Source organism: Pleurodeles waltl, chromosome 10 (assembly GCF_031143425.1).
Source record: "Pleurodeles waltl isolate 20211129_DDA chromosome 10, aPleWal1.hap1.20221129, whole genome shotgun sequence".
In the NCBI taxonomy this organism is placed as follows: Eukaryota; Metazoa; Chordata; class Amphibia; order Caudata; family Salamandridae; genus Pleurodeles; species Pleurodeles waltl.
The window spans coordinates 823,366,924-823,383,729 of record NC_090449.1 but is presented as its reverse complement, the minus strand read 5'-3'; the positions used below and the strand labels follow the sequence as shown (position 1 = coordinate 823,383,729).

At 40.2% G+C, this 16,806-nt stretch overlaps 1 protein-coding gene across 2 annotated transcripts in view; it reads left to right on the top strand.

Annotated features, from left to right (window-relative positions):
• The window catches only part of ULK4 (unc-51 like kinase 4), a 1,615,551-nt gene that overhangs the window by 205,393 nt on the left and 1,393,352 nt on the right, over window positions 1-16,806 (top strand). For both annotated transcript variants that reach the window (XM_069211486.1, XM_069211487.1), the window contains exons 10-12: window positions 3,080-3,204; window positions 3,310-3,379; window positions 15,979-16,075. In XM_069211486.1, coding sequence (XP_069067587.1) covers window positions 3,080-3,204; window positions 3,310-3,379; window positions 15,979-16,075 — 292 coding nt within the window. The remainder of the gene's footprint in view (window positions 1-3,079; window positions 3,205-3,309; window positions 3,380-15,978; window positions 16,076-16,806) is intronic.

Here is a 16,806-nt window from a genome sequence, read left to right as displayed (position 1 = left end):
ACTTGAAAGAGCGCATTGTTATATCCTTTAAGACTTCTTCCACTTGAGACAGTTTTCCGCATATCAGTTGATTGTGCTTGTGGAGTTGGGATGAATGGAGTTGGTATATTGACCCACTATTTCTTCTCACTTGAATTTGAGTCTGTGATATGCCAGATGCACACAGATCCTGAAATAAATGCATGTACTAACTGCTTACTTTCTGAGAGGTTGAACCTGTGACCTGCATACTACACAGGTTTCTGCAATAGGTGATTAATACACCACTTGAAGAGTTGTAGGTGTAAACAATGTAGGTCTTCTAATTTTATCTGTATTCTTCTCTTTCTGTAACAGCTCTTGTTCCATTTTCCATTCTGTCTCTCCTTTCAGCTTATTCTTCTGTGTCTTTTTTATCTTCTTAGATTTTCTCTTAAATATTTTCCTTTCCCTTCCACTTGCCTAAATATGTCCAAATGTTTCCACATTCTGTGGGTCCCTTTGTCTTCCAACCTTTGTGTGTTTTCTGCAGCTTTCTTTCTCTTATTTATTTACGATTCTCTCCCTTTGTCTCATTTTTCTAGCTTTCTACTATTTCTCCACCTATTAATTCCCCTTTTGTCTTCCATTGCTTGCTCTTTTCATTACTCCTCATTTCTACCTTTTTGTTCTGCTCCCAGGCACCACCTTATTCTCTCTTGCCCTCTTTCTTCTCCGTTTTCCTTTCGCCTTCACATGCCAGACGAAGTGGCAAATATTCATAGATATTGCTATTCAGTACTACTGGTTGCTGTTAAGCACTATGACCCAAAGCTGCCCATGCAAAGCCATTTGGGTGCAAAGAGTTGATGACACCAAATCGAGGAGCAGGCCTAGTCCTCAGCCTCAATGTATCTTTGTCGACCTTCTCCACTAGTAAATCTGCCTAGGTTTCTACTCCTTTGACATCCTATACCGAGAACCATCATGGTGTTAGTAAGGGAGTCAGGGTTTGTTCGTTTTTGCCCATTTTATTTTAGGCTTTCAACCTTGATGCGTTACACATGTTTATTAAGTCTCATAATATGCAGCAACCACTAAAATATCAATTAATAAAGAACAAATAACGTTTATGGCCTGCAATTGAGTTACCCATAGGTTGTAGTTCTGGAGAAGTCCAAATGTTGGCCCGGAATGGACTTTCGCATCTATTTATCAAAGCCATTAGTGCACTTGATCCAAAACCTTTCCAACCAGTTGCTTTAAACATGTAGGTTTTGGACTTTTGAGAGTGTGCCATGATCGTGATTTATCATTGCAAGTGATGTTTTTAATGTAAAAAAGCATTAGTAGCAAAAACATTAAAACAATGAAACCAATCCAGTGGCTTGGGGTTCTTAGAAATATTGTCCCTTATGAACTATATGTTTAAATAAATATTGTTTTTTAGAACAGTGTCCGGATACTGGCAATGGTATAACTTATCCATTACAGATGGGGCTTTTAGAAATGTCCCTTTAAATCTTAAATACGCTTCTACACTGTTCATTTGAAAATCACCACCATCAAACTTTACAGCTACACTGTGTGAAAGATTGGGCTGTAGGAGCCCGTTTAAATGTCTCTTTGAATTGATTTTTAAATTTACAGGGTATTAAAAACCTGATGCCTTGTTTCCATTTAAGCACAGTCTTCCAGTTTTCTTTTATATGCCGTTAGTGGCACATTGTTCATTCTTGTCAGCAGTGACTCCATTGCTTTAGTTTAAGCAGTCCATAGCATGCTACGTGAACAGTAGTGCACTTTGCCAACTTGCCAGGGTTATCAAGCTCTACATAATGTAACTGCAATATAATAAAACACATATGGCATACACATTGCAGGGCAGCAATTGTTCTAAAACTAATTTCATATCAACTACTATGTTTCTTTCATACAAGATAGTCAAAGCTGGCGTCCCAGGACACAGAGCTAAATTCTGAGCCGAGCTGTCTTGTAGATCTAGACTTCACAGATACATGGGAATATGGTAAGTGGCCAGTCAGAACATGCCAGATTAGGATCATACCACTCTGGACATACCATTATGGAGCTACATGCTGGTGTAGCTAGAGTTGGTGATACCTTTGGTAGGGACCAAATTAAGAATCAGACACAGTTGTGCGCTGCAGAAAACTGACACTGACAGGGAAAAGCACCACATACCTAGGGCCATGAAAGATATATTTAAGCTGCAAAAGAAGACTAATGACAAACTTTTGAATTGGGGAAGGCTTGCCTTGCCACAGGTAGAAACAATGCGCAGTGAAAAACAAATTGCACACAAATGGTAGGAGAGAGAAATGACCAGAGACTAGTTGAGACAGCTGTGCAATTGCCAAGAGTGGAGCTAAATAGGTATGATCAGGACTGTGATCAACAAAGGGTGGGCGTTAAAAAATATATGTAGATTGCCTGGGAGCAGCACGGTGGGTGGGATCCCTCCGGTTGAACCTTAAATGTTGAAGTTATATTTTGTTCTCTGCTGCCTTTCTTTGACTTTCCTATTTTTGGCCTTACCCCCACTGACTGTAGGTGGGGGTATGTGTAAAACTACATAATAAAAAAAATAAAAAAAAGTTCAACTATAAAGCTGTTGTTATAAAATATTTGTAACTTTATAGCTGCTGGAGATTTAAATCGTTAGTTAGGTTGTGATATTTTCTTGTCTTCTTCGCAAATAATAACGTCATGCAAGCATATGGCAGACTTAGGAGGTAGCATGTTTTCTTTTTTTTTCTTTTTGTGGCATGTGCTTGCGAAAAAAAAGTTGCACTAAATTGCCATGTTCAGACCCATTAACTTTGCCAAAGCTTATTTATATATTGTGGCTGACGTTAAGGACTATTTTTTTGCAAATGTTTTCTGGTGTGCTGCTCAATGTGCTACGGAATTAAGGTATAAACGTAGGTGAAAGTAGACACACTTGGCCCTATGTACCTCCGTAACGAGATGAAAACCTGTTTGCATGTGTTGCAGAACTCAAATGTATAAAGAAAGGTATTTAAAGCATAAAACATTAAAGTTGGATGGAGAAAAGTCTTTACTGATTTATTTGTGTTTTTATGTTTTTTTTTAACAGCCATGAAAACACATTATCACTTCCTACTGGAGGCCAGAAGGACCAGTCAGAACAGACCTCACAATCGCAATCTATGCCAACTGGACCTGACAATAATCAGCATTTTAACAAAGGCTTTAAGCTGGGTATGCTGGTTGTAATATGTTGAGCATATTTTGTAATTTTTCCGTTACACTGGTGTGTCTTTTAAGGCATCAAATGCTCTACTAATTTTTCTTTGTTTCAACTAGAAAATCCTGCTGAATTACGTCCTAAAAGCGCCCTTGATGGAGAATCGAATGAGTCCATCTTTCTTCTTAGGTATGACAATGGAGACAGAAATATTCAGTTCTCATTTTTGTTGTGTTGAGCTTTGTTAAAATAGATTGCAGCTGGAGATGGGATTATTATAATCCGATCATTAAAATTGTCCTATTATTGTTCCATGCCAAAGTCAATTTAAATTTCTTTTCAGTATGACACAGAAATACTTCGACATAAGGAAGATAATGTAGCATTTGAATTTTGTAGATGTAGTTCAACAAGTAAAAGCACGTCAGAAAGTACAAACCAACTGAGCAGAAATTTAGTCTGCCATTTAAGTACATCAAGTTCAAATTTAAATCCTAAATTTAATACATGATATTTTAAATTGAGAGATGTTCTAGAGGCTTAAATAAAAGAACATTATGGAAACTGAGGAAGAATGTGGGCTCCAGCTAGGAGTTTAAAACAATCCTGACTGTGCAATGCATTGGCCCAAAATGAGATGCACCACAGTCATGCTATATGTCTCTAGGGTCCTAATTGAGGTACATTTATGCCAGAGATTGCAGTATTCGCAGGTCAGAAATGTAGCACAATATGGTTGATTTTTACATGGCCCCCCTCGCCAACACCGCACGAACCCACCACATCAACATAGTTTCCTTCGCAGATGACACTCAGCACATCCTCTCCCTCACGAAAGACCGTACAACTGCAAAGAACAACCTTCACAACGGAGTTCACGCCATCTCCAGCTGGATGGAATCAAGCCACCTCAAGTTAAACACAGACAAGACAGAAATCCTTATCTTTGGCACCAACCCCTCAACTTGGAATGACTCCTGGTGGCCCACCTCCCTAGGAACCGTGCCCTCACCCACCACCCACCCACGCACGCAACCTAGGCTTCATCTTGGACTCCACACTCAGCATGACTCAGCAGGTCAATGCCATCTCCTCTTCCTGCTACAACACGCTCCGCAAAATCTTCAAGTGGATTACCGTCAAAACCAGGAAAACTGTCACCCACGCCCTGGTCAGCAGCTGATTGGACTACGGAAATGTCCTATATGCAGGAATAACAACCAAACTCCTAACAAAGCTGCAAAGAATCCAGAACGCATCCGCCCGCCTCATTCTGGACATCCCACGCCGCAACCACATTTCCCCCCACCTCAGAGACCTTCACTGGCTACCAGTATCAAAGAGGATCACCTTCAAACTCCTCATCCACGCACACAAGGCCCTACACGACACAGGTCCAGCCTACCTCAACGATAGACTCGCCTTCCACACCCCCACCTGCAATCTTCGCTCCACCAGCCTCGCCCTCGCCTCCATCCCCTGCATCGCCGCACCACCGCCGGAGGAGGACCCTTCTCTCACCTAGCCGTCAAGACCTGGAACTCCTACCGCTCCACCTTCGCCAGACCCAAGACCTTTTGACATTCAGGAAATGCCTCAAGACATGGCTCTACGACCAGTAGCTCCCCCCCCCCCCCCCCAGCGTCTTGATAGCCTAACAGGTGATTAGTGTGCGCTATAAATCCTTGATTGATTGATGCAGAAATGGTACTGTCATTCTGTGCACTTATTGTGCTAACAAGACTTTCCCACTTTCTCTGTATCTAAAGCAAGCCTAGCATATTCTTCCTGCACTTCGTGATATTACTCCCAAATGCTGATCATCGGTCTTCATGAGCCATCACATGCTTCTCCCATTCAAATGTTTACTGGTGGTTCTGTGGCTTTGCATTCAGAATTGCCTTGCTCTGTTGGTACCTCTGCCACTCAGCAACATTATCGCTATTGCTTGAGAAGGTGAACATTATAAAGTCATCTTTCATGGCAGTCTAGGGCATGCATGAATCGGTATTGGACCATCTAATATGGAAACTTCTTCTAATCCCATTTTCATTGCCAACAAAGGCACCACAAAAGGAAATATTCCCTTCCTTTTGTGGCCATCAGGTAATATCTTTCTGAGTGTGCACTTGGCATCTCATTAATATGCTTGTTGAGTCACAATTTCACTCTTGTCTGTTTGTTCTCATCTCTCATCTACATCGCTCTTCTTTCAACTTTTTTTTTCTAGGAACCAGATAGAGTTATCATGTTTGTTTCTTTGACCAGAATCTGTTTCTGCTCGATCACAAGTAATACTTTTTGAAGCCACCTTGTTTTCTTTCAGTATTAATTTGCGCAGAACTGAAACACAATCTTCAAATAAAGCAGAGAAAAACACAGTTCACCCACTAACAAAACTGTTCGTACAAATCGGACAACAACATTGCTGCACCTTGACTTGTAAAAACAGGCATAACCCAGTGATTTCATAGTCTTTTATTTTCTTGAGGGGGCAAATCGAGAATAAGGCAATAAAGAGGATATGGGACGTATTTCTATATTTTGAGGCATCCAACTGACAGGAAAATGCTTGGGTTCTTAGATTTTTTTACATGTTTTTTGTGTGACTGTTTTGCATTCAGCGCTAGTCTTTGACAGCAGGTGTTGCCGCCTTTTGTTGTCATTGGTTTGGTGGCGGCAGAATCTACATGCTATGAGTGTGCCTTAGACCCCTTGTGACAGGGCTGTTAATAATTGAAACTGGTGGGTTTCTCTCTCTGTCTATCATTTGAATATCTATGTTCAAAAAGAATTACTGAAGGGCGTGGTTTGTGAAAGCTTTGTTTCTAGAGCATTATGATCATTTTCCGTACCATTTGGAAATATCCTGCTTTGTTCTCCTGTTTACTTTGTCTGTGTTAAGAGACTGGCCATTGCAAACAACTTCACAGGATTTAAACCTGATCTATTTGAACTCTTGCCCTGATAGGTGTTCTAAAGAAAACCCTGGTGAATTATAATCCTCTCCTATTGTGTAAATGTCTTCCATTATTATTATATATATAGAGGGAACCACTCATGATGGGGGTTGACAGGACCCATCACCTCAACCAAGAGATTGTTTGCTTTTTCGCTTCATGCAGCAGCAGTCCAGCAGTAGAAACAAGAAGGTGGAACAGCTATAATAAGAAGTGTTTGCAACCTGCTCTTTGGTCACAGTGTTAGTGAAATAGAAACTGAACATCTGGAGTAGTCTTGCGACTTGCAGCAGGTTATTGATGTAACAGGATGCCAGATCCCCATCAAAAGTTTCTTAAGCATAGAAATTGTTCCCCTTTGGTACATGAAATGCCATTTAACAAAGAAAGCCCTACATCAAAAAGCTTTAATTTCCTTAGGGGTAGAAGAGCAGATTCAATGCACTGGTTCACAGCATAGTGAAGACCCGTTCTGAAGCAGTTATTGGTCTCCAGCCAGTGAGTGACAAACTCTGAACAGTTTGCAGCAGCAAAACAGGAGGGCGGATGTATCCTCAGCACTGCTCCAAATAGTTGTGGATCCATTAGCCAGCTACACTATTATGAACAGGCGCATATGGCTACACAACCAAGGAACATTGCTTTAAATAGATTTTCGGCATTTTGACTATAGTTAACTGCAATTCAAGGAGTTCTTTATCAAGCAGCATAATCCGTAATTCAGTACCATCCAATTACTCATTCACCTTGTGATTGGGATATTTCTTCATCAAAGCGGGACATACATTCTTTTTTGCCTAGCTTCTTTTTAACAGCTCCGATTTCTGCTCATTCTCATTTTGGATCCTGTAAGCCTGCAGGATGAAATATGAATCCTCCATGAGTTTTCTTTTCTAGAGACCATCTATTAAACACATTGCACAATCATAGTGTTCCTCCTCCATTGTCCCATTAACATGGAGATGAGAGAACAATAGAAGGGTGATGACTATTACTGTGCTGAAAACATCTTTCGTTTCCTTAGACATTGTCCAAGACAATGTGACTCAGGAAACCTTCCTTAGAACACAGTTCTCTGACGGATCTGACTACAGCTATTGTCACCAATCCTTCAATAACTAACTAGACTCTACCCACTATGAGTAATCAGCAACTAACTTGTACCTCTGTAGCTGAAGTAGATTATGAACAGGCTTGCATAGGTCTGCAGATCCTGAGCGCCACTATTTATGCTTAGGATAAAATAATTCTAACTGAAATATACTGATTAAAATATTGGATCTTTTTGGAGAAAGGTTATAGAGCTGCTTGATATATATTGATATGTTCTCCCCTTGATAACGCCAGAAGGCACACTTATAGATTTAGTTTCTGTGATTCTTTGACAAAGTCAGTAAGTCTGCCTGAGTGCTGCCAGAACCTGCAAGACCAACTGCACACTATGTATGCCTTCTGGCGTGCAAGGCGGGGGTTGCTTGCCTGCGAGGGGTTGGATGCAGGGCTGGGCCACCAAAGGCTTTACACCCTGGGGTGGTTACCTGCTTGCTGCAGGTTGGACACTGGGCCTGGCCACAGTCAAAGCCCTACAGCCTAACACGCACCGCAAAATGCCTTAGGCCATGCACAGCGAGGGGTTGGCTTTAAGTATAGCAATAAAATATTCCTTTTTGTTTTAACAAGAAACCATAGAAATTGACTGAAAAAAAACTAAGGTTAAAGGGACGTTTTAGTTAGGTGAAAATGTCAGATAAAACATACCTTTTTGAATGAACAAAAGTACAGAAATTCACCAGTAATAGTTATCTCTAATAACTATATTTTGCACCCTCGCCATGCACTGCTATTTACCGCACATATTACATCACTTATAACGCTTTTTTATGACATCATTGATAACATCACTGCAACATTTGCAATTAAATCATTGATGAGAAAATTGTGCATGGCGGGTGTGCGAGTTATAGTTACTTGGGATAATTACAACTAGTGAATGTTAGTGGTTTTGTTCATTTAAAACAACAACTGACATATTCTTTTAACTATGTCTGTTTACCCTTTGTGTTTTCAGTGAATGAATATATATTGAGACAATTGCTCCATTACAGCACCTAAGCTATTCAGGGTGGAGCCTGATGCAGGAAGAGGAAACCAGCAAATCTTTAAAACAAAGTAATCCAATTAAACTCTCTCTCAGGATCAGTTTTTAATAGAATACCATGTCATGTTTTGGCCTCCAGCAGCCTTGATCACAACCCGCCAAAGCACGTCTGCAGTTGAAATAAAGTTCATACTCATTGCAACTAACCCTGAGAGAGCATTTATTTAGATTTCTTTGTTATCTATCTAGTTATCTATCCATTCACTGGAAAAAACAAAGGCTAAGGTGACTTAATAGTTACTTGAAGATGTCAATTAAATAGTAACATTTTAAACTTTAAAAAAAAAGCACTGAAATTCACCAGTTAAAGTTGACTGTGCTAACTAGAACTGGTGCCCCCACCAAGCCCCGTGTAGACTTCATTTGTGTCAGTTGAGATGTTATCTTGGATGCTGTCAATGAGGTCATTGAACATGTCATGAGTTATGCAATCTGTGAGGCCCTAAGCAGAGCATGGTGGGGGAGCTGGCCCAATAGTCAATGATCTGTGTTGAAGAAGTTTGTGAAAGAGGGATTTTTTTTTTTGATTTATAATAGTATAATTCTGCCATTTATGTAATTTGATTTTGAATTGGAATTTATTATGGGCACTAGCTTCGATAGGATAGGATGTTTTACCCAAATTTCATGCAGCCACTTCATGAGTTGTAGGACTACAAACAAAAATCACACTCAAAAGAAAACCTCAGGGGACACTATCACACATAACCAGTGCCATCACCTCTGTACAATCTGTATTAGTCAGATTCATCTTCTCTTCAAACATAGCTTACTCTGTAGACCATCATCACTAAGCGCTGCCTTATGGTAACCTTCATAGACTCCATCAGCCGCAGTCTGCTGGAGCACCCCCTGAATACGCATATATGAACACTTGGTTTGATAGATTTGTCTTGTCTGTCACTGAATCTTTAATCTCCAACCAGAGGCTATCCATTTAAACAAGCATGTGTCTGTATCTACACATGAAGCTGAGCATAACTTGGATGCCATCTTTGCAGTTAAAGGGCCTCTACCTTGCTCTGACCAAAACTGTCTTTCTTGTAGTGATCACAATGCAGTAGCATTTTATTTCTTCTCTCATCAAGCAACAAACCTCCTTACAAGCAGAGAGGCAAGACCTGCATAGGATTGTGGAAAAACCTTTCTTTTACTGGCCTAGATGTAAAGTTGATCAGTACTGCCCTCGCTTCTTATTCGAGTGCATGGCAATCAACCACATTTTCTGTGAGAACCATCAACGGCTACACCAAAGATAACTGCAACATAGAGATAGAGACCAGGCAAAAGTAAGATCATACGAAGAGTTCCAGAAGGATTATCCTGAGGAAACATTTAAAGAGCATTCGTTTTAAGAGCCTATGATGCAGGCTCCTGTAGTTCTGGTCACAGATCTTACCAGATGCTTAATCACTATACTAAAAGAGTTCCGAAAGGAGGAACTTGACCCTGGCAACAGCCTCAACCATTGGTATCCTTGTTTTGTATTTTACTCTGTTCTCCTAGATTACTAGCACAAGCTGAGAAGCCTGCTATGCAGCAACCACGACAACTAGATCCAAACACCAGCCACAATGATTATATGGAAGAAGGAAATTATGATAAACTGGAGGATGGTGAAATATCTCATGGCCATGCCACAACTACATAACTCGAATAGGATGATTACATTACACCAATATTAGCCCCTCCAAAGCCTCTTACCTCCAGTTCACTGCCAGATTACATAGGGGATTTCCACGCTTTCTCAGAAAGAGCTGCTAAATGGTTTGATCTTCCAACGCCAGTACAACAACCTGATTGCTTTCTAAATTATTACAAGGAAACAGCCAGGAAATCAGTGAAGTAAGACCCATAGTAGAGCATTTATAAGCATAAGTTCTTAAGGTAATGAAAAACCCCGCAAGGTTAGTGCCAGTAATACATAGATAAGATAAGAAATACAAGGTCCATGACAATTCCCCAAAAGGGCACACGAAGCCGAAATCAGTAATTATGCAAGCCGGACAAAGAACATCTAAGAAACCTACTACAAAATAACATCGGGAAGCATTTTTCAGCCATTGCCTCAATGTCCATAAGAATGCCCAATTCCCTAGCTATACTGGGCTTATATCATTGTCAGAGGTGGTTGGACTTAGCACCGTTCATTGCTTGTCTACCACAAGACAAGAAACGGGAAGCAGAATCCATTCTTCAGGAGGAAGAAATAATGTGCTTAGAAATTATTGATACAGCTATGCCAAGGCTGGCTGAAGACAGTCTCTTTTAAGCCAGAGGTGCAGTCATAAATGTTAGACATGCCTTAGAGTGGTGAGACTTTTTCAGAAGCACATTGGTGATGCGCTCCAATCAATAAAAGCTGATAAGGCGACCGGAAGGTCCCTAGAAGTCCTTCAACAACGCTTGTTTTTAAACATTTCAAGATGCTAGGCAGAGGTCAGGACTTTTTCATAGGAGGCTACCAATTCACCATATATCAACCTTGTGGTCAGTATCCTGAGCAGGATATTGCCAGCAATCTGCACAACAGCATTGACCTCTACAGGCTGCAGCTTACCCCAGACAGCCCAACTGGTGGAAACAGAAGGTAAAGGACACGGACATGAATCCTCCAGAAGAGAGCGACCATACTATGTCACCTGTCATCTCTTTACAGGATGTGTCCTTGAATGTAAGATACACTCATTGCAGCTTTTACAAGAATTGGAGATCTGTCTCTTTGGATTGCTGGGTGTTAAGCATAATTCCAACAAGATCACACTCTAGAATTTACTCAAAAACCTCCACAAAATATGCCCCAAAAACATCACATTAACAATTTTGTCTGTTAAAGGAGCAAATCAAGTTGCTTATACTCAAGGGATCAATAGAAGAGGTTCCCTAGGCACACAGAAACACAGGTTTCCACTCCAACTTCTTTCTCCTAAGGAAAATGAGTGGGAAGTGGAGACCGGTATTAGATCGTAGGCAACTCAACAAATACGTACAAAATCAGTCATTCAGAATGGTCATGTTGCAGGATGTACTGCAACTGCTTAACCCAGGAGATCCTGTGACATCACTAGATCTGCAGGATGCTTTCTTCCATGTCCCCTTCCATGCCAAACACAGGAGGTATCTCGGACTCAAGGTGGCCAGATGTCACTACCAACACACATCCCTCTCTTTTGGATTAAAATGTGCCCCAAGGATATTTACAGAATGTATGCCTCTGGTAGCAGCCTGCATGAAACAAAACAAGAACCATATCTTCCCATATTTGAATGATTGGCTAATAAAAGCATCTTCGTACCCGGCTGCCCTCTGTTCAACAAAAACCTGTTTTCAAATATTCAACAATTTAGTCCTCAGATTAACAAAGAATGTTGTGCCCTATTTCAAGCACACGGATTATATTTCAAGGGGCAGTTCTGCACACAAAGGTCTGCAAGGTTTTTCCTACAAAAGAGAGGGTTACCAATATAACTCTAGCTTCTGTACTCTCAAGAAAAATGTCAATTTCAGTCAAACTGTTCAAATCGTTCTTGAGAATGATGTCGGCCTGCATTCCATCCCCAACTATCGCCGGTTCATAAGACCACTATAGGTCAAATATAGTCAAACTATAGAAACAAGAAATGGAATCCTTGGAATAGGTAATCAGAGCAACTTTGTGAATGGTAAAAGACATGAAATGGTGGATAAAAAAAGACAACATTTCAATGGGTTTAACATTCTGATCAAGCCACCACAATACGCCATGACAAGGGATGCTTCCATGGAGGAGTGGGGAGCTCCTCTCAAGGACGTCAAAGTGATTGGTAGATGTTCGTCCAAGGAGATGAAGAGACGTATAAACTTCTTAGACCTAAGGGCTTTGGCATTTGGGGCTTCATGCTTTTCTTCCAAGAATAAAGAGATCTTCAGTGTTGATTCAAACAGACAATACAACCACAATGTTTTATCTAAATGAATAAGGAGAAACAAGATCGAAATTCCTATCCAAGAAAGCACAATACCTCTGGAATTGGGGTTTGCATCACATTTCCTGGAAGGCAGAAAATGTGCAAGGTACAGAAAACCAGTAGGCGGACGATCTAAGCAAGTCGTCAGAGGAATGCAATGACTCTGAGCTGTTCCGAACATATCTTTCAAAGATTTTCCACATATGGGGAAATCCAGCCTTAGACTTACTCTCTACCCCGCTCAATTGGAAATGCTGATACTATGCAAGCAGATTTCCATTCAGGGGCTCTTGGGGAAATGTCTCTTAGATTGCATGGACAGAAATCTTGCATATACCTTTCTACTTTGATTCTCAACAAGTTAAAGAGGGAACTGTGTCAAATCATTTTAATGTCTGAAGTGTGGCCAGGGCAGTTCCGGTACACAGAACTTCTCCTCATGTTGGAACAGCAACATATCCCACTCATACCTGTCCTAGGAGTGCTTTCAATGAATGAGGGGTAGGTGATTCACCCAAATCCAGAATCACTCAATTTAGCTGCCTGGTTCCTGAACACAATGAGTTCCACCGATTGAATATCTTGCAACAGTGCAGAGACATGCTAGCTAAAGCGAGAGCCTACTCTACGAATAGACCATATGAGGCAAAATGACTAACATTTTGCAGTTGATGTTCTTTAAATAATTGCCATCCTTTTTCTTCAACCTCAGCGCAGGTGTTGCCTTATCTACAGAGTTTAGCTTACTCTGGCTTTTTGCATAGTCTAATAAAAGTTCACCTTGCAGTGACATCTTTTTTCAGGAGATTGTGGAATCAAAGGTCCCAATGGTCGGACACTTTCATTAAGGAATAGAGAGCTGTTTAGAGCTTACCCTCAGCTAAGAAAGCCACTGATTTCATGGCTGCTAAACACAGTTCTGGCCCAATTAATGTGAGGACCTTTTGAACCTATAAATGAGGCCAGCATCAAGTATGTTTCATGAAAGATGGCTCTGCTCTTAGCCCTGACATTGCTTAGGAGAATTAGTGAAATACTGACCTTTACAATACAATGGGCATCCCTGCAATTTAAAAAAAATATTATTTTACACACTAACCCTCATTTCACCTCTAAGGTCCCAATGCATTTGCAACCTAATGTGCCTGTTGTCTTACAAACATGCTTCCAGAATTTACCTTGTGAAGCAGAAAGAGCACTTCATTCTTTGGATGTTAAAAGATGTTTGAACTTTTACATCAGAAGGACCAAACTCTTTCATAAACTCTTTCATAAATCTGACCAACTTTTAGTTGCTTTCGCACCTACATGAAAAGGACAAGTTTTGTCAAGAAGTACCATAGACGGATGGGTTTCAGCAGCTACAGCTATTTGTTATGAGAAAACAGGAAGACCGCTAGCTAAAGTTTGTCTTCATTCGATAAGAAGTATGGCAAACTCTGCAGCACTTTTTGCTGAAGTTTCACTACGTGACATATGCAGGGCACCCACATGGACAAATCGGCATACCTTAACTAGACACTACCGTCTAGCTGCCGTTACCTATCAAGCTGCGGCAATGGGTCAAGCAGTCGTTCTCATCTTATCTTATTTCATTGAGATGAGCTACCATTAAAATATTTTTATTATTGTTATGATTATTATTGTTACTGTCCTCTAAAACTTCACTATGTATATATATTTATATGTGTGTATATATATATATATATATATATATATATATATATATATACACACATATATAATGTGTGTGTGTGTGGTTGGATTAACGTATAGTAATGAAAATTACTTTACGTGAAAAAAAACAGACATTTACTGAAAAAAAGCAAAGGTTACAGGGACGTTATAGTTCGGCTCACATTTAAAATGAACAAAACCCTAGAAATTCACCTATTATAGTTAGTTATCTCAAGTAACTGTAACTTGTGCCCTAAGATAACTTTAACTTATGCCGCGGAAAGGTGGTGTCCATGGGGCTGTGGAGGGTGCGCCCGTACCCCCCCATTCACATTGTATTTAGCCCTGGGGAGGTGGCAGTACCGGGACTCCTAGGGGGAGGGGCGCGGGCACCCCTACATTCAAAGTTTCAATAGCCCGGGGAGGTGCTGGTCCGGGGGAAGATGTAAGTCCTAGGAGGGGGGCCCTGTGTGCCCCCCTCCTTTTCAATGTCCACTGGGACTTGACCATCCAGAGGTTGTTTACAAAACAAACTTAAGAGCCCACTCTTTTTTTATTTTTTTTATTTTCCAGATCTGCAGATCCGCCTTGACTCTCAGTAAAGTAAAAAAAAAAATTTTTTTTTTAAAGTTAATATTTTAAAAAACAAATGCCTTTTTGCTCTGGGGTTACCCTCTGAGACCCCAGCACCAGTAATAAGGGGTCAGTGTCCCTACCCAGGCCCCCTTTTTTTTAAAATCTTTTTTTTCTGGGGCTCAGCTAAAGTCAAGTCCCAAGATGGCTGGCAACACTTCCTTGCTGGCAGCCAATCAGATCTCAGCACGAGATCGGGAGGGTTTGTGGAGCTTTCGTGTCCCTATATATATATATAAATGTGTTTTTTTCTTTCATTTCTCAAAGACTACTGAACGGATTTACACTAAATAACAAAAAGGTCACCTTCTGGACCAAGAGCTACCTTTGTGCCAAACTTGGTCTAAATCCGTCCAGTGGTTCAGCGGCTATTCCTGTTCAAAATCCCTATGTAAAAATGCACGGGGAAAAAACGTTTTGGGGTCCCCTTTTTCTCAGCCCACACTTGACAAATCACCCCGAAACTTTCCAGACAGCAGTTGGACTGTGTGTCCCTTTTCTCTGCAAAATGTTGTGAAAATTAATCAAACAGTGCCAAAGTTATTAGCAAAACAAAAATTGCTTCTTCTATAGAAACCAGGTCCTAACTATAACTACCTATTGGCAACCTCCACTAGGTAATAAATATATATTACCTAGTTATACATCTAATATACACACGTATGTGCATACATACATACACATGGTATGTTTCCCCCCTCCACATGCGATTTATACTTTGTCAAATTTGTTACTGCTTTCTAATCAAATTCAAGCATGGTAATCTATGAAAGATTCAATACTAGAGAAAACAGAAGATACATGTACACTGTGGTTTTCCATTATTGATATCTATTATGGATTCAAATGTGACCCTCCCACCTCCCCTTTCAGATGCTCACCACATGGTGTGCTGGCTCTTGAGCATAAGGATGATTCAAGAGCTGTTCTCTGATTGGCTGCAGTTTGGTTTTGTCTAAAAAAATATATATATATATATGAATTGTTTAAAATTGTCACTTGTTTAAGCTGTACTGTATAATGCATTGCTTTGCACACTTATTTTAAGTGCTTTTGGTCTTCCACCTCTACGACAAGGAATATTCAAGCATCTGAATCCATGAAAGATATTAATACTGGAGAATTACTTTGTACAGGTAAGTAATTTGCTTTTTATTGACACTGGCTAGTGATGGGTATGACAGCTTCCCATGCATGCTGGCCCTTATTAAGCTTCTTCTCTGAGGCTGTTTATGTTAAATTGAATGTTTTACAAATATCAGGTCAAGGAGATGCAAGAGTAGTTTTGGGATTATAATCTTACATTTAAAGGATTTGAATGCTTTATAGATATTTTATATGTGCATAATGTAATTATAAATGCCCCTCTGATTTAAATCTAAATGATAAATTGTCTGTATAATTTGTTTGCAGCACCAGACCTACCCCCAGAACTAGCATGGCAGTGGGCTTGAATCAAAATGTTGCTGTGAAACAACAGTCAAACAAAAAGGTTTCGTCCCTGACTAAGGTATTAGTTGTGCATCACTTGATTCCAAAATGAAAAATTAGGATCAATTGTAGTAGTGAATTGATTATTAAGTTTACTCTACAAATGAGGAACTTTATAGCCTGTAAGCTAGCTCGGTGTTTAAGGAGCCTGATTTATAGATCTGTGGCCAACCAGAGGGTGAAGGGTTCAACCAATGATATAGCTTATTTGGACTACCATTCTTCTGTAGTCAGGGTTATATTAGTACTTTTTACTAATGCCAAGTGTCAATTCATTTGATAGTGTGAACTTTATAAATAGTAATTTTTATTTTCATAAAATCTTTGCACGCCATCACCATTGCAAAAGAGCACAGAGATACGTTTCATAGTGTTGAGGCAAATAATTAAGTATATTAGTTTATCCTGTATTTGTATACCAATGATTTACACTCTGAAATGACAAGTGTCACTCATGTTGTTCCTTTTCTGGGCTTAGTAACAGATCATGTTTTGTCTTTATCGCTTTGGGACAGTTTAAGCACCCAAAAATGTATATTTTTGTAAGTGTGTTTAATTTACAGGGTACCACTGGCTCACAGTAGCAATGACGTATCAGTCACAGTCCACCACCAGACCTCTGCCACTTGAGCATTAGAGGTTTTCTTAATTTCCCACATAAGTGCAGTCCAAAACTGGGGTGCACAAAACCAGAATCTCTAGTTCCCCAGGAAGTCTGAGGTTGGCCATCACAACATAGTAAGTGCCATA